We start from the raw sequence: 21,634 nt of genomic DNA on the forward strand, positions 1-21,634 counted from the left end.
TCCACGACCGCATGAGTTTCAAAGATAACTTTGAGCTCACGGATCATCTCACAAGGGTCGTGGTGCTCAAAACGCTTTTGAAGCTCTGCCTCTAGGCTGCATAGGATGGCACACTGAACTTGAGAGTACACTTTAGTCCGAGTCTCGAAAACATTCTTTTCTTCCTCGCATACTGCAGGGGGTGGTGGGGGACCTAGCGGTGCTTCGAGCACATATTGCAGATTTCCGCCATTGAGGAAGATCCTCATATGACAGAACCAATCGGTGAAGTTGCTACCATTGCTTTTAAGCTTTTCTTTCTCTAGGAACTGATTAAAATTGATTGATGGGGATGCCATGATCTACAACATATATTTGCAATAGTTTAGACTAGGTTTATGACAAATTGAGTTCAAATTTTAATTTAACAAAATTAAAAACTAGGTGAACTCCCACTCAAAACAATATCCCCCGCATTGTCTTAGTGATCACACGAACCAAATCCACCACACCGAGCCCGATCATCACGAACAAGATGTAATTTCAATGGCGAACACTCAAAGTGTTCATCATATCAATCATATGACTCATGCTCTACCTTTCGGTATCTCGTGTTCCGAGACCATGTCTGTACATGCTAGGCTCGTCAAGGCAACCTTAGTACCCGCGTGTACAAAACTGGCTTGTACCCGTTGTATGCACATGTTGAATCTATCACACCCGATCATCACGTGATGCTTCGAAACGACAAGTCTTAGCAACGGTGCATACTAAGGATGAACACTTTATTATCTTGATATTTAGTGAGAGGGATCATCTTATAATGCTACCGTCGCGATCTAAGCAATATAAGATGCATAAAAGGATTAACATCACATGCAATTCATATGTGATATGATATGGCCCTTTTGTCTTTGCGCCTTTGATCTTCATCTCCAAAGCACGGACATGATCCTCCATCATCAACGGGCATGATCTCCATCATCGTCGGCGTAGCACCAAGGTCAATGGCGCCGTCTTCATGATTATCCTCCATGTAGCAACTATTACAACTACTTTGAAATACTACTCAACATGAAATTTAAAGACAACCATACGGCTCCTGCCGGTTGCCACAATACAATAATGATCATCTCATACATATTCATCATCACATTATGGCCATATCACATCACCAAACCCTGCAAAAACAAGTTAGACGTCTCTAATTTGGTTTGCATATTTTACGTGGTTTAGGGTTTTCGAGTAAGATCCAATCTACCTACGAACATGAACCACAACGGTGATACTAGTGTTGTCAATAGAAAGAGTAAATTGGATCTTCACTATAGTGGGAGAGACAGACACCCGCAAAGCCACTTATGCAATACAAGTTGCATGTCGAACGTGGGGCAAGTCTCATGAACGCGGTCATGTAAAGTTAGCCTGAGCCGCTTCATCCCACCATGCAGCAAGATGCAAAGTACACGAACTAAAGACAACAAAAGCATCAACGCCCACAAAACAATTGTGTTCTACTCGTGCAACCAATCTATGCATAGACACGGCTCTGATACCACTGATGGGATTCGTAGCATAGAAAACAAAAAATTTCCTACCGCAAGAACGAAAACCAAGCCAAGATCTAATCTAGTAGACGGTAGCAACGAGGAGATGAAGAGACTAACCCTCGAAGATTCGCAAAGCTTAACGAGATTAGATCTCGGGGTGGATGTAGACGATCACTTGCCGCTTGCAAAGCGCGTAGAAGATCTTGATCTTGACAGTGCCACAATCGGGCAACACATCCGTACTCGGTCACACGTTCGGTGTTGATGAAGACGACGTCCTTCTCCCCATTCCAGCGGGCAGCGGAAGTAGCAGATCCTCCTCGGAATCCCGGAAGCACGACGGTGTGGTGGCGGTGGTGGTGGAGAACTCCGGCAGGGCTTCGCCTAAGCGTATGCGGGAGTTGCGGTGGAGGAGAAGGTAGCTAGGGTTTAGGGAGAGGGGGCTATGGCACCGGCCTCAAGGGGGGCTTTGGTGGTGCGGCCAAGGTGTGGCCGGCCCCTCCCCTATGCCCCTCATTATATAGGTGGAATACCCCAAGAGTTGTAGTACAAGTCTTCGAATAAGACCCCAACAACAAAACCTACTAAAGGTGGGAAACCTACTAAAGGGGGGAGTCCTACACAAGGTGGGACTCCCACCTTTCCATGAGGTGGGGTTGGCCGGCCACCTTGGTGGAGTCCACCTGGGACCCCCCCTAGGGTTTGGCCGGCCATGGTTGTGGAGTCCCTCCGGGACTCCACCTTCCATAGTGCCTTTCTTCCGGACTTTTCTAGAACCTTCTAGAACCTTCCATAAATGCACCGGATCATTTCCAAACTTGGAATATGACTTCCTATATATGAATCTTATTCTCCGGACCATTCCGGAAATCCTCGTGATGTCCTGGATCCCATCCGAGACTCCGAACAAAACTTCGAACTCCATTCCATATTCCATATCTACTCAAACGACATCAAACCTTAAGTGTGTCACCCTACGGTTCGCGAACTATGCAGACATGGTTGAGACTTCTCTCCGACCAATAACCAATAGCTGGACCTGGAGATCCATAATGGCTCCCACATATTCAACGATGACTTAGTGATCGATTGAACCATCTACATACGATACCGATTCCCTTTGTCACGCGATATATTACTTGTCCGAGGTTTGATCATCGGTATCACGATACCTTGTTCAACCTCGTATCCTGACAAGTACTCTTTACTCGTACCGTGGTATGTGGTCTCTTACGAACCATTCATATGCTTGCAAGCCATTTAGACGACATTCCACCGAGAGGGCCCAGAGTATATCTATCCGTCATTGGGATGGACAAATCCCACTGTTGATCCACATGCCTCAAGCTCATACTTTCCGGATACCTAATCCCACCTTTATAACCACCCATTTACGCAGTGGCGTTTGATGTAATCAAGGTACCCTTCCGGCATAAGTGATTTATATGATCTCATGGTCGAAAGGACTTGGTAACTATGTATCGAAAGCTTATAGCAAATGAACTTAATGACGTGATCTTATGCTACGCTTAATTGGGTGTGTCCATTACATCATTCACATAATGATATAACCTTGTTATTAATAACATCCAATGTTCATGATCATGAAACGATGATCATCTATTAATCAACAAGCTAGTTATACAAGAGGCTTACTAGGGACTTCTTGTTGTTTACATAACACACATGTATCAATGTTTCGGTTAATACAATTATAGCATGGTATATAAACATTTAACATAAACACAAAGATATATAATAACCAATTTATTATTGCCTCTTGGGCATATCTCCAACATGGTGGGCACTTGAAATGTGAAGATGTCCTACAATGAAAAAATAAGTAGTTATGTTTGTACTAAAAACCTAGAGTAAGATTGTGTGCACTAGTGGCCATAGTTGGAAGAGGACCACCATCATTTTCTTGCAGATTGTCGTCTTATTCATGGTGCAGACATAGTAAGGGATATTTGGCCTATATCTTCTATTTATTTGCTTCAGATTCTTCCTTCTAGATCTGGTCATGTCAACATCATTGCCAAACATATAACGATGGGATTACTTCTCTAAGGGAAGTGTTGTTCCTCTGGGTACCATGCTACACGGTCCCTCGGGCAAGGACCGATCGATCCCCGTGGAGTGGGAGGAAAGAAAGACCCGGGAAGGCCTCGTGGGGCTTCCGCCCGTCTACCACCGCCCCGCGTAGAAGCCCTGGGTTGAAAAAGCTCCTCACCAGCCACAAAACTTACGCGCTCGCCTCTTCGGCACGCCAAGCCAGAATCTACAGAGCCGCAACAAAGCTAGACCTCCTGGCACCCGCCATCTAGGTTATAGCCTCAGCCACGCGGCTCGGACGGCTGAACCCGCGCACCACATCTTGAACATGTGTCGTGCACCAAGCCGCGTGGCCCTGCTGCACCCTGTGGTGTCCACTTAGCAATATAAAAGAAGACCCGAGCTACAGGAGGAAAGCAAGAAAGAAGCATCTCCCTCCCCGGGAACAAACACTGTATCGGTAGAAGATCCACCATATACAGCATAGTTGCGGGACGTAGGGTTTCACACATCACGGCTTGAACCTGGGTAAAAAAACCCGCGTCTCCGTGTGATTGTGAGCTCCTTCTCGATCGTTAATAGAGCTCGATGTCATTTGCGCTCCCTGATACGTCTCAAACGTATCTATAATTTCTTATGTTCCATGCTACTTTTATGACAATACTTGCATGTTTTATACACACTTTACAACATTATTATACATTTTCCGGCACTAACCTATTAACAAGATGCTGAAGCGTCGATTCTTTGTTTTCTGCTGTTTTTGGTTTCAGAAATCCTACAAAGGAAATATTCTCGGAATTGGACGAAATCAACGCCTAGGGTCTTATTTTTCCACGAAGCTTCCAGAAGACCGAGGGAGAAACGAAGTGGGGCCACGAGGCACCAGCACACTAGGGCGGCGCGGCCTAGGCCCTGGCCGCGCGGCCCTAGCGTGTGGGGCCCCCGTGACCCCTCCGACTCCGCCCTTCCGCCTACTTAAAGCCTTCGTCGCGAAACCCTCTGTACCGAGAGCCACGATACGGAAAACCTTCCAGAGACGCCGCCGCCGCCAATCCCATCTCGGGGGATTCGGGAGATCGCCTCCGGCACCCCTGCCGGAGAGGGGAATCATCACCTGGAGGGCTCTACATCATCATGCCCGCCTCCGGATTGATGCGTGAGTAGTTCATCCTTGGACTATGGGTCCATAGCAGTAGCTAGATGGTTGTCTTCTCCGCTTGTGCTATCATTGTTTAGATCTTGTGAGCTGCCTAACATGATCAAGATCATCTATTTGTAATGCTACATGTTGTGTTTGGTGGGATCCGATGAATCTAGAATATTATGTCAAGTTGATTATCAATCTATCATATATGTGTTGTTTATGTTCTTGCATGCTCTCCATTGCTAGTAGAGGCTCTGGCCAAGTTGATACTTGTAACTCCAAGAGGGAGTATTTATGCTCGATAGTGGGTTCATGCCTCCATTTAATGCGGGACGAGTGATGGAAAGTTCTAAGGTTGTGGATGTCTTGTTGCTACTAGGGATAAAACATCGATGCTTTGTCTAAGGATATTTGTGTTGATTACATTACGCACCATACTTAATGCAATTATCTCGTTGTTTACAACTTAATACTTGGAGGGGGTGCGGATGCTAACCCGAAGGTGGATTATTTAGGCATAGATGCATGCTCGGATAGCGGTCTATGTACTTTGTCGTAATGCCCTGATTAAATCTCATAGTAATCATCATTGATATGTATTGAATCTTTATTTGTCAATTGCCCACCTGCAATTTGTTCACCCAGCATGTTAGTTATCTTATTGGAGAGACACCACTAGTGAAATGTGGACCCCGGTCCATTCTTTTACATCTGAATACAATCTACTGCAATCATTGTTCTTACTGTTCTTTGCAAACAAACACCATCTTCCACTCGATATGCTTAACCCTTTGTTTTCAGCAAGCCGGTGAGATTGACAACCTCACTGTTACGTTGGGGCAAAGTATCTTGATTGTGTTGTGCAGGTTCCACGTTGGCGCCGGTTTCACTGGTGTTGCGCCGCACTACACTCCTCCACCAACAACCTTCACGTGCTTCTTGGCTCCTACTAGTTCGATAACCTTGGTTTCTTTCTGAGGGAAAACATGCTGCTGTACGCATCACACCTTCCTCTTGGGGTTCCCAACGGACGTGTGCACGCGTTATCAAGCTCTTTTTCTGGCGCCATTGCCGGGGAGATCAAGACACGCTGCAAGGGGAGTCTCCACATCCAATCTCTTTACTTTGTTTTTGTCTTGCTTTACTTTATTTTATTTACTCTCTTGTTTGCTTTATATTAAAAACACAAAAAATTAGTTGCTTTACTTTCTGTTTTATTTACTAGCTCTATATTAAAAACACAAAAAAATTAGTTACCTTATTTACTGTCTTGCTTGCTTCATATCAAAATACAAAAAAATTAGTTACTTGCATTTAGTTTACTTTTGTTATCATGTCTAGCTCTGTACCTGTTACTTCTTCACCTGAGGAATTAGTCTTTACTTTTAAACAAGGGGATGAGGAGAGTTTTAAAGATGCTTGGTCTAGAATTTTTGATTCTTATCGTAAAGCTAGACCTCAAATGACTCTAAGTCTGCTCCTTAGTAATTTTATTTTGGGCTTATGATTCGCTATAGATATGCCTTGGATGATGTAGTGGGAGGAGATTTCCTTCATTGCAATGGTGATCAAGCTTTTAATGCCATAAAAAATTGGTTGCATCACATAGTTCAGCTAATAACTTTGATTCAGCTCTTATTAGCATTTATAATAGATTAAACACTCTTGAGACAAGTGCATCTTGCTTGAAAGAAAATTATAGTTATGTTCGAAACCGTCTTGATCAAGTTTTAGTGAACTCTGAACCTTCAATGTGGGACCCTACTATTAAAGTTATTATTGGTGGTGAAACTTTTCATGCCCATTGTGATATTATGTCTGAATTTTGCCTTATGTCTAAGAGTATTTATGAATCTTTGACACTTTGGGGACTCGTTGAAGGGGGAGAAGGAATAACTCTTATTGATAACTCTGTTATAATTCCTAAGGGAATAGCCGAGGGTGTGCATACAACCATTCTTGGAAGAACGGTATACACTGATTATCTTGTTATTGAATGTGTAGAAACAGGACAAATCACACTTGGAAGATCCCTACTGAAACTATTGGGAGCAATCATAGATGTGGGAGAAGGCACCCTAAAATTCACCTCTACACCGGGAGGTAGACATGTATTCCCTAAACCAAAGAGTAAGAAAAAGAGTAAGAAGGGTAGACGTAAAGCCCGAGGTAATGTTGACGCTTCTTCTCTAGATAATACTTGATTTGCACTTTCTGCGCCTAGCTGAAAGGCGTTAAAGAAAAGCACTTCTTAGGAGATAACCCATGTTTTATTTTATTACTGTATTGTTGAGTCTTGGAAGTTGTTACTACTGTAGCAACCTCTCCTTATCATGTTTTTTGTGCCAAGTAAAGTCTCTATGGTAAAGTTGATGCTAGATTTGGATTGCTGCGCAGAAACAGAATTGCTGTCTGTCACGAATTCGCGCAGAACTCTCTGTAAAAAAATCAAAAAAATCTTCCAATTTACGTGCGTGATCCTCAGATATGTACGCAACTTTCATTAGTTTTGAGTTTTTCCTTTTGAGCAAGTTAAGTGCCTCTGTAAAATTCGTCTTTACGGACTGTTCTGTTTTGACAGATTCTGCCTTTTATTTCGTATTGCCGCTTTTGCTATGTTGAATGAGTTTCTTTGTTCCATTAACTTTCAGAAGCTTTGCGCAATGTCCAGAAGTGTTAAGAATGATTATGTCACCTATGAATGTGTGAATTTTTGATTATGCACTAACCCTCTAATGAGTTTGCTTGAAGTTTGGTGTGGAGGAAGTTTTCAAGGGTCAAGAGAAGAGGATGATACATTATGATCAAGAAGAGTGAAAGGTCTAAGCTTGGGGATGCCCCGGTGGTTCATCCCTGCATATTTTAAGAAGACTCAAGCATCTAAGCTTGGGGATGCCCAAGGCATCCCCTTCTTCATCGACAACTTATCAGGTCACTTCTAGTGAAACTATATTTTTATTCCATCACATCTTATGTTCTTTACTTGGAGCGTCTTTTGCTTTTATTTTTGTTTTGGTTTGAATAAAGTTGGATCCCACCATCCTTATATTGGAGATATTACGCTCCGCTTTTTCATATGGAACACTTGTGTTCTTAATTGTGCTTTAATGTTCATGGCGAAGGCTGGAAATTGCTTCGTAGATTGCTATTTGGTTGGAATCAGAAAATGCTTCATATGGTTTGGAATAACTTGAAACTTGGCAATTGTTTTGAGCTCTCATAGATCATGTTTAAGCTCTTGCATCATGTAGTTTAATCTATTAATGGAGAACTACCGTAGAGCTTGTTAAATTTGGTTTGCATGATTGGTCTCTCTAAGTCTAGATATTTTCTGGTAAAGTGTTTGAACAACAAGGAAGACAGTGTAGAGTCTTATAATGCTTGCAATATGTTCTTGTGTGAGTTTTGATGTACCTGTTCATACTTGTGTGTTGCTTCAAACAACCTTGCGAGCCCAAACCTTGTACTGAGAGGAAATGCTTCTCGTGCATCCAAACACCTTGAGCCAAAACCCATGCCATTTGTGTCCACCATATCTACCTACTATGTGGTATTTTTCTGCCATTCCAAAGTAAATTACTTGAGTGCTACCTTTAAAATTTCATTCCTTTATCTTTGCAATATATAGCTCATGGGACAAATAGCTTAAAAACTATTGTGGTGATGAATATGTAGTTATGTGTCTTAGTTCTTATAAGTTGCTTGTTGAGCGGTAACCATGTTTCTGGGGACGCCATCAACTTTTTACTTTTGTTGGATATCATGTGAGATGCTATGCATGTTCGTCTTGTCTGAAGTAAGGGTGATTTTCATGTTCAAATGGTTTGAGTATGCATATTGTTAGAGAAGAACATTGGGCCGCTAACCAAAGCCATGTATCATGGTGGAAGTTTTCAGTTTGGACATACAACCTCACTCTCGTATGAGAATATTATATGTTGTTGAATGCTTATGCATTAAAAGAGGAGTCCATTATCTGTTGCCTATGTTGTCCCGGTATGGATGTCTAAGTTGAGAATAATCAAAAGCGAGAAATCCAATGCGTGCTTTCTCCTTAGACCTTTGTACAGGCGGCATAGAGGTACCCCTTTGTGACACTTGGTTCAAACATATGCCATGCAATGATAATCCGTGTTAATCCAAACTAATTAGGACAAGGTGCGAGCACTATTAGTACTCTATGCATGAGACTTGCAACTTGTAGGAAGTATTATGCATAGCACATATGAATTGTTACTACCGTTGACAAAATTGTTTCTATGTTTTCAAAATAAAATCTCTAGCACAAAAATAGTAATCCATGCTTCCCTCTGCGAAGGGCCATTCTTTTACTTTATGTTGAGTCAGTTTACCCACTTCTTTCTATCTAGAAGCAAGCACTTGTGTTAACTGTGTGCATTGATTCTTACATGTTTACCTATTGCACCTGTTATACTACTCTATGTTGACAAATATCCATGAGATATACATGTTACAAGTTGAAAGCAATTGCTGAAACTTAATCATCCTTTGTGTTGCTTCAATGCATTCTACTAAGAATTTATTGCTTATGAGTTAGCTCTTATGCAAGTCTTGTTGATGCTTGTCTTGAAAGTACTATTCATGAAAAGTTTTGCTATATGATTCATTTGTTTAGTCATCATCTTTTGTTAGCAATCTTTTGCTTCAGATCACTCCATTCATCTCATATGCTTTACAATAATGTTGATCAAGGTTATGTTGGTAGCATGTCACTTCAGAAATTATTTGTGTTATCGTTTACCTACCCGAGGGCGAGTAGGAACTAAGCTTGGGGATGCTTGATACGTCTCAAACGTATCTATAATTTCTTATGTTCCATGCTACTTTTATGACAATACTTGCATGTTTTATACACACTTTACAGCTTTCTGCTGTTTTTGGTTTCAGAAATCCTACAAAGGAAATATTCTCGGAATTGGACGAAATCAACGCCCAGGGTCTTATTTTTCCACGAAGCTTCCAGAAGACCGAGGGAGAAACGAAGTGGGGCCACGAGGCGCCAGCACACTAGGGCGGCGCGGCCCAGGCCCTGGCCGCGCGGCCCTAGCGTGTGGGCCCCCCGTGACCCCTCCGACTCCGCCCTTCCGCCTACTTAAAGCCTTCGTCGCGAAACCCTCTGTACCGAGAGCCACGATACGGAAAACCTTCCAGAGACGCTGCCGTCGCCAATCCCATCTCGGGGGATTCAGGAGATCGCCTCCGGCACCCTGCCGGAGAGGGGAATCATCACCGGAGGGCTCTACATCATCATGCCCGCCTCCGGATTGATGCGTGAGTAGTTCATCCTTGGACTATGGGTCCATAGCAGTAGCTAGATGGTTGTCTTCTTCGCTTGTGCTATCATTGTTTAGATCTTGTGAGCTGCCTAACATGATCAAGATCATCTATTTGTAATGCTACATGTTGTGTTTGGTGGGATCCGATGAATCTAGAATATTATGTCAAGTTGATTATCAATCTATCATATATGTGTTGTTTATGTTCTTGCATGCTCTCAGTTGCTAGTAGAGGCTCTGGCCAAGTTGACACTTGTAACTCCAAGAGGGAGTATTTATGCTCTTAGTGGGTTCATGCCTCCATTTAATATTGGACAGTGACAGAAAGTTCTAAGGTTGTGGATGTGTTGTTGCTACTAGGGATAAAACATCGATGCTTTGTCTAGGGATATTTGTGTTGATTATATTACGCACCATACTTAATGCAATTATCTATTGTTTACAACTTAATACTGGAGGGGGTGCGGATGCTAACCCGAAGGTGGATTATTTAGGCATAGATGCATGCTGGATAGCGGTCTATGTACTTTGTCGTAATGCCCCGATTAAATCTCATAGTAATCATCATTGATATGTATTGAATCTTTATTTGTCAATTGCCCACCTGTAATTTGTTCACCCAGCATGTTAGTTATCTTATTGTAGAGACACCACTAGTGAACTGTGGACCCCGGTCCATTCTTTTACATCTGAATACAATCTACTGCCATCATTGTTCTTACTGTTCTTTGCAAACAAACACCATCTTTCACTCGATACGCTTAATCCTTTGTTTTCAGCAAGCTGGTGAGATTGACAACCTCACTGTTACGTTGGGGCAAAGTATCTTGATTGTGTTGTGCAGGTTCCACGTTGGCGCCGGTTTCACTGGTGTTGCGCCGCACTACAATCCTCCACCAACAACCTTCACGTGCTTCTTGACTCCTACTGGTTCGATAACCTCGGTTCCTCTTGGGGTTCCCAATGGACGTGTGCTTCACGCGTTATCACTCCCCGTCGAACCAAAAGGGGATTCCCATTCCCCGATGTCTGAATCCACGACATGACATCTAGAGCGCCAAGTAGGGGCGCAAGAAAGGCGGGAGATCTATCGTTCTCGTCACCGGCAGCAGGAGCCCTGCCCTCCTCGCGCAAGGTGGTGCGGGGCGAAGGGCGGCCCCGTCGGGGTGAGCCGCACAGAGCGGTGCTTGCGGCGCTTAGTTCAAGCCATGTGGGGTGCGTCGGCCCCATCGGCAATGGAATTGGTGCCCTCGCGTCCGTTCCCTCGGTAGGCGACACAGGACCAGCAGCCTGCCGAGGAGGGGCAGCCTCCCATGGCCCGGTTAAGGTGGCCAGCGAGGAGCCGCCTCCCCCGCCCGAGCTGCTCGACCTGGGGGTTGCGCTCGCGGCCACGGATGCATTACTGCGCTTCTCGCCGGATGCCATCGAAAGCACCCCGGTCGTGGGCTCTTGGCTCATACGGCTGGTGGATCTAGTGGGTTACTCCCTCCCGTACCACCGTCGACATTCCCACACTTTGAAGGAAGCGTGCCCTAGCAGCAGCAGAACCAGGACGCGGACTACCAGGGAACCGGAGACGGGGTGGGCTCCAGATAATCAGGCTTATCCCCCAACCCCGAACATACCCCCATCAAATGGCGGCACGGGACCGAGCTCGGCCTAACCTACGGCCGCGTGACATGATGTGTATTCAAGAGGGATGTGTCGGCCTTCCCCTCGCACAACATCGTAAAGCGGTTGACCAGGGAAGTGTGTGCTGGGCAACCTAGCTTGGAGGTGCATCGCCCTCTCAAATGGTCGACCATCCCGGTCACCTTCGATGCCCGGGATCACCCAACCCGTAACGCCCACGTGGGGATCCTCCCATTGGTGGTCACTTTAAATGTGAAGGTGTCCAAGATGCTGGTGGATGGAGGAGCGGGCCTAAACATCTTGTCCACCCAGCTGTTGAGGCTGCTACAGATCCCGCCAGAGTGGTTGTCGCCCATGGGAGCGGTCCAAGGAGTTGGCCCGGGGGCTACGCAACCACTAGGGCAGGTCACTCTACCTCACCCGCGGAAGAGGCGCCTCATCGAAGATCACGACCTAACCGAGAAGGTCCCGCTCCTTGAAGGTGGAGGCGTCCCCATCACCTTTGGGGCATGCCTCACTGATAAATAGGAAAGTGCGGTCATCACTTTCCTCCGGGAGAACTCGGACGTGTTCACCTGGGACCCGTCCGGTCTTCCTGGGGTACCAAGGGAGGTGATTGAGCACCATCTGGCAGTGTGCCGGGGAGCTCAACTGATAAAGCAGAAGGGTTGGCGTTAGGCGCAGGACAAGCACGACTTCATCGTCTCGAAGGTGCAGAAGCTGAAGGTAGCCAAGGTCATCCGCGAAGTCCGGCACCCTACATGGGTTGCGAATCCTATCGTGGCGCCTAAACTGCAGAGCTCTAACAAAAGTTGGTGCATTGACTTCACGGATTCAAACAAGGAATGCCCAAAGGATCTGTTCCGGCCGCCTAGAACCGATCGAATTGTCGATTCTACAGCAGGGTGCAACCTCCTTTGATTCCTCGACGCATCCTCCGGGTGCCACTAGATCAAGAGATGGCGAGAGAAGACGAGAAGAAGACGGCTTTCATCACCCGCTGAGGGATGCTTTTGCTAAACTTGCATGCCCTTCGGGTTGAAGAACATTGGCACCACATTCTAGCGGGCCATGTGGCCATTCCTTGGGGAGCTGATAGGGTGCAACGTGAAAGCGTACATCGAAGACATCATGGTCAAGAGACCAAACACCACTGTTCCTTGCTCTGCGACCTAGATGAGACGTTCAACTACCTACGCAAGGTCAACCTCAAGTTGAACCCCAAAAAAATGCGTCTTCAGGGTTTCTTCGGGAAAGCTGTCCAGTTTCCTGGTATCCCATCGGGTAATCAAAGCTAACCCTGACAAGATCAAGGCTATCAATCAGATGGAGGTCAATAGATAGGTCAAGGATGTACAATCCCTCAACAGGTGCATCACCACCCTGAGACATTTCATCTCCTAGCTAGGAGAGCTGGCCCTTCCCTTCTTCAAGTTACTGAAGAAGTCCGGACCCATCATCTGGACAACAGAGGCGGAGGCAACGCTCCAAGATAAGAAGCGCTACCTAACCTCCCCTCCAGTGTTGGTAGCTCCCAAGCCAGGGGAGCCACTACTTCTGCACATTGCTGCCACAAACCACAAACCAGGTTGTCAGCGCAATGATCGTCGTGGAGAGGGAGGAAGATGACCCTCGAATCATCGTTGATGGCCACGATCCCCGGACTGAGCCAGGAGCATCTTTCGAGCTCGTAGATGCCCCTGGATGCCTGAAAGAGCCTTCTCCCTACCCCGACGAGTGTGGATATGCGAAGGAAGACGGTGGGAGTGCCTCGCTAACGGCCCCAGTCCTTGGACCGAGCAGGTTGCGTTCTTTGAGGAGCCTCAGAACGCCCCCGGATGCCCGAATGCGCCTCCTCCCGGTCCCGACCAAGCGAGTGCCATGGATGAAGATGGCAACAATGTCATTGCTGAAGAAAATACTGAAATACTGAAATACTGAAAAGCTAATCTAGCATGACCTCTTCATCTAATGAAATACTGAAATGCATATTTCTATGGCACGTTGAAAGAAAATATATTAATCGGTGTTCACACACGTCGAAAGCTCAGATTTTCACTGGAACACGAAATTTTTGGAACTTGTACCGAATTCAAATTTCCAGATGTCAACCGCTTCGTCCAGCTTGAAGATTGGAACACACACGGCATGAATTTACAAAACTGCGCATTCTGAAAACATTTAGGACGTTAAAAAATCTGAAAACACAAGGTACCGATTCTAAGGCTGTAACAAACTCTTCATCTATCCTAATACAAAAGATACGCGACACTCTGCGCGTGTTCTTACAGAAACCTGCTGAGCTAAATGGCTGCAATATCAGAATACACTAGTACTTCCAAAGCGATGCCCAGATGACCCAGATCACCATTGTTTACTTGAGTAATCTCATATGATCTTTATGTACATCATCGCGTTCTTGCCCTAAATTGTTTACTTGAGTAATCTCATGTGGTCTTTATGTACACCAACTACCTGAAAGTAGTCGACCAAATCGTTATCATTTTAAGAAGATATATATGTATTATCTTACTATCACTAATACAAAATCTGAAAAATGTAGGCTGCCAAATTTGAACACTAAGAGGGTGTCTCTATCATTTTACAAAATGGACTTTGGGAATATTACTGCTGTAAGTTACTTCTGTTGTGAAGTGTATAAGTAGATTGCCTAGCCCTTTCCATCAGTTCGGACTTTTGGTTCAAGTGGCTAGTGCATGAATCTTAACATGGTATCGTAGCCCTGGGTCTCAAGTTCAAATCCTGGCTTTCACATGGTTTTCGCAATTAAGCCCTAAAAATTGCTGTTGCCCCCTCTCTGCCTCTTGCCGTGTGGCGTGTGGTCCCGGCGCTGCCTCTTCTCTCTCTACACGTGTTGACTTTCTCTTGTCCCGTCACACGCGAGTGGGGGTGTTGTGAAGTGTATAAGTAGATTGCCTAGCCCTTTCCATCAGTTCGGACTTTTGGTTCAAGTGGCTAGTGCATGAATCTTAACAACTTCAGGCTGAAGTATTCCATGCATTTCATCACAAATAAACTACGGTGCCTGAATTCAATTTTCCAATCAAGATAATTGTCAATCTCTCAGCTGTGAAATTAGAATTGAACATTGATCCTATCGCACTATAGCAGAGCATTGTGTTTGGACTTTGACAGACTATAACAAATAATGTATTTGCTATTTGACTTTGGAGTGGCAAATAATAAATTTTCTCTCAGAAACAAATATATGTTTTGTATCATTTCCTGTGATAATTCAAATTTACACATCAGTCTGTACATTGAGATTTCACCAAAAATATTTCAGATTCTCAATAGCTAAGCTAAATACAAAGAGCAAATTGATTGGTGAGTCCCATCGATGCATCTTGGCCATGGCAATGCCCAGCAATGGAGCTCAAGAACGCCCTCTCGACCTCCTCAGAGGCATCTCTCCTTACCAAGCACAAGACATACTCCATAACTGCGGCATCGCAGGGCAGAGTGATCCTGCCTCCCTCGATGCTCGTGAAGCCGAACTCCTCCCTGGACATCCTCAGGAGTTCGCCGAAGACCGTCGTGCCGAGGTATGCCAGTGGGACCTCAAACCGTGTCCCGTCAACGGCGTACACCACACAATGGCCCTTGTCAGCGACTGTGCTGCAACACTCGTTGGCTTGCTGGCCACCAGCTCCAGCTGAGACCTTCCTCTGCCACTTCTTGGCCAGCTGAGAAAGCTTCTTTGGATGGATCATGGTTGAGTCTGATGTGTTTTTGGCTAGTTAAATTTCACTTTGGTACTGAAAGTCTGAAAGTGTGGTGTAGATTGTGATGTTGCTTGCTGATAAGATGAAGAAGTTTGTGTTTTGCAGGCAATGGATTTATAGAAGGAAGAGAGGGCTCAGGGAAGTGCATATGTGTGGGTCACGTGTAGCTATCAGCAAGACCAGTGGGCAGGAGACAATGCCATGAGTGCTCTGGATGCAATGTTGTTGCATCTAGCTGTAGACAATGTGTTGAATGATTTTGACAAGATTTCCATGGAACCAGATTTTGGATCAGAGTTATTAGCCACTGCACCAACTCAGGCAACTTGCGCTGCATTCCGCGTGAGTTGTTACAGTCCTGCAGACTCACAAATAAACATGGAGTCCCTAGACCAATCATCATAGGCCCATTGGAAAATGCAGGGGGGATACAAGGGAATGGTTGACACATGCGATGCTAGAAATCTTGCAGACCATGAGATATGAAGGTTTCAAGCAACTTGCTAGATTTGAAGCAGACAAAGAACCGCTAAACCAGCCAACAAACACCTAGCATGCAGTTGCAGTTGTACTCAGCAATGGCTCCATCATATGCAGGGTCCCCTATGGCGCTGGCTCTTCACTTCGCTTGATTGCAATCACCGGATTGCTGCAAAATTACAAAGGCAGGGTCATCAAACCATTCAGAAAGGATTTCTTTTGGACAAGGTTAACTAGCTTACCTCAATCTCATGAAACAGGACACCGAACCAAATGGAACAGATCCACAAAAGCTGGACCCCAGATGGTTGCATAATGCCTCTACCCAGTTTAGTATCGAGGACTGTACCATGCATCTATTGCCCATCCACTAGTCCACTACCTTTGCCTCTACAGATAAGCCATGACCTAGCAAAATCTGATGTGAATCTGGCTGCCTCCCTTCAGATCCAACATTGCATGTGCATTGTCTCTTGTCAACTGCTAGTAAGTCTCATATCTCTGTGCCCATATATTCATGAGACACCATTACTTCATCAATAAACTCACATACCAAGCATCTCTGAGCAAAATACATGAGAACCAAGAACACCCAGCCATGGTTGTGATGTATATGTATCCCAAGAGGCTTGCTCAGTTGGTGCATAAGTGGCAAAGGGGTCAAGAGACACCATCCATAGATGACCAAGCATGCTGCACAACATCGCCGGTCGCAGATAAAGGTCATTGTGCCATGTACACAATTGATGGGAGGCGGTTTGAGGTCCCGCTGGCGTACCTCGCCATGACAGTATTCGGCAAGCTTCTAAGGATGTCCCTGGAGTTTGGTTTCACATGCGACAGCGGGATCATACTGCCCTTCGATGCAGCAGTGATGGAATATGTTATGTGCTTTCTCAAAAGAAATGCATCGGAGGAAGTAGAGAGGACGTTCCTGAGCTCTGTGTAGTGATGCCTTGCCAATATTCAAGTTGTACGGTGACAAATGTAGCGCTGCACCAGCAGCTTGCAGTATGTACCTCCTAAATATATTGAATATATGCAGAGTTTACCCCTTAGTATTCTCATTTTGCATGTCAATACGATGTAAAATAGTTTAACGCTAGAGAGTGGAAATTACATATCAGTCTACCAGCTTGTTGCATCTTATGTAGCCCCCCTAATTACAACTAAATAAGCAACATAGCATTGGACCATAGGGTACCTGAAAGCTATTTACTTCAACCTCGCTTCAGAGTACAATATCTAGCTCACAGAAGTTAACGCATAACAAGCAACGCTACGCTTTTTTTTATGGAACACATGATTCCATTACCGAATGGATCCAACAGAAGCGCTGGTCACTGACACACGTACAAAGAGAATCAAAGATGTGAACTTATTTTATGCTAAATAAACCACAAAGCTTCATTTATTTATGATGAAGTGGTAGTTTCAAGAAAAATAGTAGCCACCAAAACTCTGCAATTGTTTCATGATCTATAATATATGCAGTTCTCTCATATAATACATATTATAGAAGCAATTTTTCTGCAATTACTGAGGCTGTTCTTGTTCAAAATAAAAAGAATGGTCACTGGTCAGGCAAAGACTTACCAGCTGACATATCATATTTTTTTTGCATGAAATCCAAAAATGGAAGAGAAATTAGCAGCACAAACAACAGAGCAAACTTCTACAGTAAAATAAGTGGGTTATGTCTAACTGTTGCAGATAAACTGAACGTGCTAAGACTTCACAGAGCCCGTAGGCCGGGAAATTCCCGAAGGGAAGTGTGCAACATAAGACTAGTCCATACCTATCAAACATGACTTCCGGCTAAATTCACAAGACCCACGTTTCGCAAGCTTGCGGCTGGTTGTAGACCCTCAGGAAAGTGGTTTCTGCTCCGGTGCTCCTCCCCTGAAAAAATTCTAGACACGTCAAACACAACAACGGTATAGATCTTTCCATACCTGTTCGCAAGCGGGAGCACGATTGTAATTTTAGTGTAGATCCACCGTCCGTACAGACCTGTACACGCCCATATGGCCCGTGTTGTGTTGTATCTTTTTTTGTACGTATCTACGGTCACATGTACCGAAATATAAGGCATGCACAAGATGGGGCGGTACTTAGGCGGATGAGATCGCCGTTAACTGGTCGCGTGATCTTTTTTTCTTCTTTCCAACGCGATGTACATGTACCGTATCAATACATACGGGTATACCCGGGCTGAATATGGGTTTCGGGAGGCCTTATGCAGGAAAGAAATATAAAAGCAAATCCCTTTAGGGGGGAGCACCGGAGCAGCCCTCCAGGAAAGTGCAGAGAAGGTGCTGAGAAATGGATGCCGCGTAGAAGCCAGATAGGGCATTCCTTATGAGTTATGGAACTGTTCAGCAAGTTGCTCATGTTGCATCAATTAATTTGCAAGCGCAAACCATATTAGCTAGCCTCATGACACTGGCCATCCAACTGATTGCAATCTCAGTGCTGATGAAATGTAAAGTACAAGACTACGATCCCATAATCATTAAGAAATGATTACTCTTGCAAACAAACATAAGTAGCTAATCCTTTACAGTTAGCCATCAATAAAATGCTGGACCCAATATGCCTGCACAAGGGTTGTCTGCCACAATGTTGGAACGCTGTTTTAATGGGGGTCCTCATGCCACTTATCCCCCAAATGTGCCACTATGGCAGTACCCATCATGCACCAAACATTTGGCCCTACATAAATATATAAACCCAATATTATTTCCTTGATCTGCATGCGGTATGGCACAAACAAACCTCGTGGCCTTGTTCCCTTACCCAGCCATCGACGACACTTGACATGGCTCGTGTCTTCAGCTATAAATTCTTCGTCCAGTAGCCTCAAAACACCACTGCTTCATCCACAAACAAATCATTTGCAACTCAGCTAGAAATTCCAACTCTCAGCAAAAAAGAACCAACCATGATCAACGCCAAGAGAATTGCTCAACTAGCAACAAAGTGGCAGAGGGTAGCAGCTCTCACAAGGAAGCGGCTGACCAGGACGGCGACAACAGCAGCCGAAGGGTGCTCAACAGCAGTGGCAGGAAAGGGCCACCTGCATCATGTACACCACTGATGGGAGAAGGTTCGAGGTGCCTTTGGCATATCTCAGCACGGTGGTCTTCAGCGAGCTTCTGCGAATGTCCCAAGAGGCGTTTGGCTTTGCAAGCAGAGAAGACATGATCAAGCTGCCATGCGATGCCGTGGTGATGGAGTATGTCATGTCCTTGCTCAGGAGAAGTGCCTCCGCTAAGATAGAGGCGGCGTTCCTCAGCTCCATGGCGATGCCACCCTACTATGCAGCTCCACCTGTGGGAGTTAGCCAGCATGTTATTGTCTGCAGTTGCTAATTGCCGTCATGTTTTGTACCTTTGTATGTAAAGTAGTTCGATGTAGGAAATGGGAAATAGGATGTCCCATGCAAAGCATTTGTCTTGCCATGGATTAAGCAATCAAGAGAAATGGTTAGAGCCATCATTCCTCCAATGTATATATTTCAGTAGAGACAAATGATCCGTCGCATTTAGGACTCGAACAGGACAAGTCATTTACGTACATGTGTGGCCTCAGACCCAAAAATTTACAAAGAACCATTCAGGTGGGCAGGAGAAATGTTCATGAATGAGCTTAAAATACTGTCAAACCATACATCCCCTCAGGTGGGCAGGAGAAATGTCCATATTTCAGTAGAGACAAATGGAGTAATAGAATGCCCCAATCCAGTTAAAAATTGAGTTTTTCGTAAAGAGCCTATGAGGGGTGTAGCTGGGACTATTATATCAATTTTTTCATTCGAGTATCTACTAGAAATGGATTCTATGGCATTTCATTCAGTGCTTTTATTATATCCTGATTGAATATAAAGGGTGGCCCCTGAGATGGAGATAATAGTCTGACTGTTGGTTATGCCCATAACGAAATGTTGCTTAACTCCCAGATTAAAGGTTTTCAGATGTCCAAACAACTTGCTTGACAATCTCACACCGTCTCTTTAGTTAATGGTCCATTTTGTTAGCAGCATCTCAGATGTAAAACTCCACTTCCCTTGTTGTTCTTACAGTTTCCTATGGGGTTTTAACAGGATTTTTTTATCTTCCTTTTAGTTTTGAACGCCTAGAAGAAGATTAATGATCTTTAAGTTCTAACAGTTGCTTCAAACGATATAACTTTACCTGACCATGCCTCCATACCATTTTGCTAAATTAGTGCAAAGTTCTCTTCATATCTTTGGTGTGCTAGCACAAATCAGTAACTGTAAGAACATAGCTTGTCGTTCTTACAGTTTCTTATGGGATTTTAACAGGGCTTTTAGTTTGACCGCCTAGAATAAGATGATCTAAGTTCTAACAGTTATTTCAAAAGATGGAGCTTTACCTGAGCATGCCTCCATACAATTTAATAAATTAGTACTATGTTCTCTTCAAATCTTTGGTGCGCTTGCCCAAATCAGTATGACATACTCATTAACTTTAGTCTGAACTTTTTTTTATGCAATAGAGCCTTGGCTTAATTTGTCACACAAAAGAGTTGCGGGACTAAGCAGTCAGGAGCCAAGAGAAAGTCAAATGGCCAACTCGCAGTACGGTTTTTTTCATTTCCTATCTTCCATATAGAACTATTTACATCTTCCCAAAAATGGACAGAAAAAACATGTAAAACAAACACTGAATCTTCAGAAGCTAGAAACAGCTACTTGCTGGCTAAGGCCCATGGATGGCTCCAAACCATTTCCGCAACGGCAAGGCCTCACCACGGAGCTCAGGAAAGCTCTCTCTACCTCTTCTGATGCATTCCTTCTGAGCAAGCACATGACATACTCCATCACTGTTGCATCACAAGGCAGTGTGATCCTCCCATCACTTGTGAAGCCAAACTCATCCCGAGACATCCTCAGGAGCTCCCCAATGATCGTTGTACTGAGGCACACCAATGGCACCTCGAACCGCCGCCCGTCAGCAGTGTACATGGCACAGTGACCCTTCACTGCCACAAACGTGCAGCACTCATCAACTTCTTTCGCTGCCGTCCACATGAGCCTCTTCCTCCCAACGGCTGCCACTCTTCGCCACTTCTTTATCATTTGAGAAAGTATCTTGGCACTGACCATGGTTGTATCTCCTTTCTTGGCAGAAAGTTTAGAGTTTTGTGTCAAGTGTTAATCTAGTTGTAGTGCTTGCTTGTGGATGGAACCTGCGGTTCAGAACTGCTCTATTTATAGGTGGGGGGAACGATAAGCATGCAGCTATCAAAACAAGCTGGAAAGGGACAATGCCATGAGCTTGGAACGTGCAATGTTTAGAGGTTACATCTTTGGTACTTGTTGGAGACAGTGGTGGTAGGGTTTGGGTGATTGGATATCTCAATGTGCTGCCATACTGACCTGCTTCATGGCTTAGGGGCATGCTTGATGAGGACTACATGTAAGTCAGGTCCAACACTACTAGGAAAAAGGCAATCAGTGGCGCACCACATATAGCCTTCAGTGGCGCACTAGTGGTGCGCCACTGCTATCACGCCACTGCTAACTCCTAGCAGTGGAGCACTAGGGGTGCGCCACTACTAGCCTGGATACCAGTGGCGCACTGCGTGGTGCGCCATTGACATGTCCAGCAGTGCGCCACTATTACTCCAAAGTGGTGCGCCACTGTTGGTCAGAGGCAGTGCGCCACCACTGTCTAGATGTGGTGCGCCACTGCTACCGTTTTGCGTGCGCCACTGTTTCAG

General features: G+C 44.9%; 2 protein-coding genes and 1 pseudogene across 2 annotated transcripts; 1 reads left to right on the plus strand and 2 right to left on the minus strand.

Annotated features, from left to right (window-relative positions):
• Nucleotides 1-14,972: 14,972 nt before the first annotated feature.
• Nucleotides 14,973-15,960, minus strand: LOC124686427 (auxin-responsive protein SAUR36-like). Its single transcript, XM_047220378.1, has one exon. The coding sequence runs from the start codon at nucleotides 15,392-15,394 to the stop codon at nucleotides 14,984-14,986; it is 411 nt and encodes a 136-aa protein (XP_047076334.1). The 5' UTR covers nucleotides 15,395-15,960; the 3' UTR covers nucleotides 14,973-14,983.
• A 2,870-nt stretch (nucleotides 15,961-18,830) lies between these two features.
• LOC124689721 lies at nucleotides 18,831-19,260 on the plus strand (annotated as a pseudogene).
• An 838-nt stretch (nucleotides 19,261-20,098) lies between these two features.
• On the minus strand, nucleotides 20,099-21,017 carry LOC124686429 (auxin-responsive protein SAUR36-like). Its single transcript, XM_047220379.1, has one exon. The coding sequence runs from the start codon at nucleotides 21,015-21,017 to the stop codon at nucleotides 20,583-20,585; it is 435 nt and encodes a 144-aa protein (XP_047076335.1). The 3' UTR covers nucleotides 20,099-20,582.
• Nucleotides 21,018-21,634: the final 617 nt, after the last annotated feature.

Source organism: Lolium rigidum, chromosome 2 (assembly GCF_022539505.1).
Source record: "Lolium rigidum isolate FL_2022 chromosome 2, APGP_CSIRO_Lrig_0.1, whole genome shotgun sequence".
NCBI lineage: Eukaryota > Viridiplantae > Streptophyta > Magnoliopsida > Poales > Poaceae > Lolium > Lolium rigidum.

Bases quoted from the DNA above. Each gene is read 5' to 3' on its own strand.
- LOC124686427 (XM_047220378.1), bottom strand. From the start codon at position 15,394: ATGATCCATCCAAAGAAGCTTTCTCAGCTGGCCAAGAAGTGGCAGAGG.
- LOC124686429 (XM_047220379.1), bottom strand. From the start codon at position 21,017: ATGGTCAGTGCCAAGATACTTTCTCAAATGATAAAGAAGTGGCGAAGA.